At 39.6% G+C, this 2,164-nt stretch overlaps 1 protein-coding gene across 1 annotated transcript in view; it reads left to right on the forward strand.

Moving 5' to 3' along the window:
* Positions 1-2,164, forward strand: part of LOC101852902 (phosphatidylinositol 3-kinase regulatory subunit alpha) — a gene marked incomplete at its 5' end in the record, with an annotated part of 26,402 nt that overhangs the window by 1,066 nt on the left and 23,172 nt on the right. The window contains 1 exon segment of the mRNA XM_013091424.2: positions 508-606. Coding sequence (XP_012946878.1) covers positions 508-606 — 99 coding nt within the window.

Below are 2,164 nucleotides of genomic sequence, written 5' to 3' on the forward strand. Positions count from 1 at the left end.
CGTACATTACAAGCATGTGTTCCACCCAAAGCAGCCCGACTCCTAAATGTGATCTTAATCGTGATGGTGATCTGTGGCCCACAGAGATTTTCCCCGTATGGATGGTTGGCGAGTGCTCCGGTGTGTGGATTGTTCCTTCTTTCCTATCCAAACGATCTATCGTCCTTATCTCTCCCTTTTTTATGCCGGTTACCCTCTTGTCGCTTAAGTGACCTAATTCCGTTGCTAGTGCCGTAATACTCTTACTTTAAATGAACCTCCTAGTCCTTGCGGCATTTAAATAACCTAATCGCCTTGCTAGTGTCGTAAAACTCTTACTAAAGCTGAACGTCGTAGTCTTCGGCCTTTAAACGACCTAGTTGCGTTGTTAGTGCCGTAAAACTCTTACTAAAACTGAACCTCATAGTCTTCGCGGCATTTAAATAACATAGTCGCGTTGCTACTGCCGTAAAACTCTTAGTACTCTTACTTAAACTAGATATTATATTGCCTGTATCTGTTTCACAGAGTGCGGCATGTGTTGTCACCGCTTCTGCCACGCCCAGAGGCCGACTGAGTGCAATGTCCCTGCCCTGGAGCGACTACGGCGGCCCAGCTTCACCAGCAGTGAGTACATAGTTACCTCAGAATGAGGAAGGACTTCCATAACGAGCGACCTCCCCAACAAACACAGTAAAAAAGAGACCTAGCCCTTACCCTAACCTTAACCCCCAACTCTACCCCTACACCTACGCCTACCCAAAACCTTATCCTTACCACAAACCCTACCCTTACCCCGAACCCAAACCTTAACTCCATCACTCAATTATACATGAATTCTATTTCGTAGTGGTCGCTCGTTATGGAATTCCTCCCCAGAAAGGCTATGTTTTGACACTTTTGGCTGGTTAATTCCATCTTTCTTTACTATAAACATCCCTTGTTCCCTCAAATAAAAATGTCAGTCAGAGGTAAAAGAACTAGATCTAGGTTTCTGATCCGTAGCAAAGAAAGATACAGACGGTCATTTTTACCATCATCCATCAAAATTCTTCCATCTTTACTATCTTGTTACTAGTATTCATATGACCTAAAAGGACGCACCAGAACAACACTATGTTACAATCAGAATACTTAGTAGGTATCTAGCTAAACGTTTTTATTGCTTACATTGCTGCTCATTTATATTATGCATGGGACTGTAAGCCTGCGTGTGTGTGTTCATGAATTTGTGTGCGTGTGTGTGTGTGTGTGTGTGTGTGTATGTGTGTACGCGGTGAAACAGCAAAGCAATGTGCCAGGATCTGGACAATAAAGATGTATTTTTATCTAATCTTATCTTGAGTTACTTAGATCTAGATCACGAGGTCAGAAATCAAATGTTCTAACTGCTCTATCAAAATCGTAAGATTATTCAGAGTCGCTATCCAGAATTCAGAGAACTGCATTCGACAAAGCTTGACATTATGTGAAACTCAAAATGTTTGACATCAAATTTCTCGAAACTGGGTACTGTGCTGATTGAAGTTTGTTATTCTGAGGTAGGGCAGTAGTTACCCACTTGAACAAGTAGATTTGTTCGGGTGGTTGTCGGATGCTCTGCTATGGTTTGCTCTTTCTTTCCTTTCAAACTTCTATCGTCCTGATCTCTCTTCCTTTTTTTGTGTTTGTTTGACACTCTCTTGTAACACCTCTAAGCTTGGACACTTACGTGACCTTGTAATGTGTTGTAAGTGCCGTAAAACTGTTACTAGAAGTAAAAACTAGTTTTGTATAATATTATGTGTATAACTGTTAAAATGTGTTAAGGCCGAAAAGCAATTTTTCTTTTTTTAAGTAGAGAAAAAAACAAATCTCATTCTTTTAACAATTGTACCTACTCAATGTATCTATTCGTGTATTTTTCAACATGTAGAATTTGAATTTTGACAAAATATTTTTCGAGCTCACCTAACTGATACCACAGATTGAGAAACAAACAATTCCTCGTGAATTTTATTTTTAGTTAAACCAATTCTGAACAGGGCACGGGAATATTTATTTTTAGTTAAACCAATTTTGAACAGGGCACTGGAATATTTATTTTTAGTTAAACCAATTTTGAACAGGGCACTGGAATATTCCTTTACGCCATTCCGTTTCCCTACTCTTTCGTTCTATTCCTTATACATGTACATGTAATTTT

The sequence above is a fragment of the Aplysia californica genome, unplaced genomic scaffold (genome assembly GCF_000002075.1).
Source record: "Aplysia californica isolate F4 #8 unplaced genomic scaffold, AplCal3.0 scaffold00036, whole genome shotgun sequence".
NCBI classification, from domain to species: Eukaryota; Metazoa; Mollusca; class Gastropoda; order Aplysiida; family Aplysiidae; genus Aplysia; species Aplysia californica.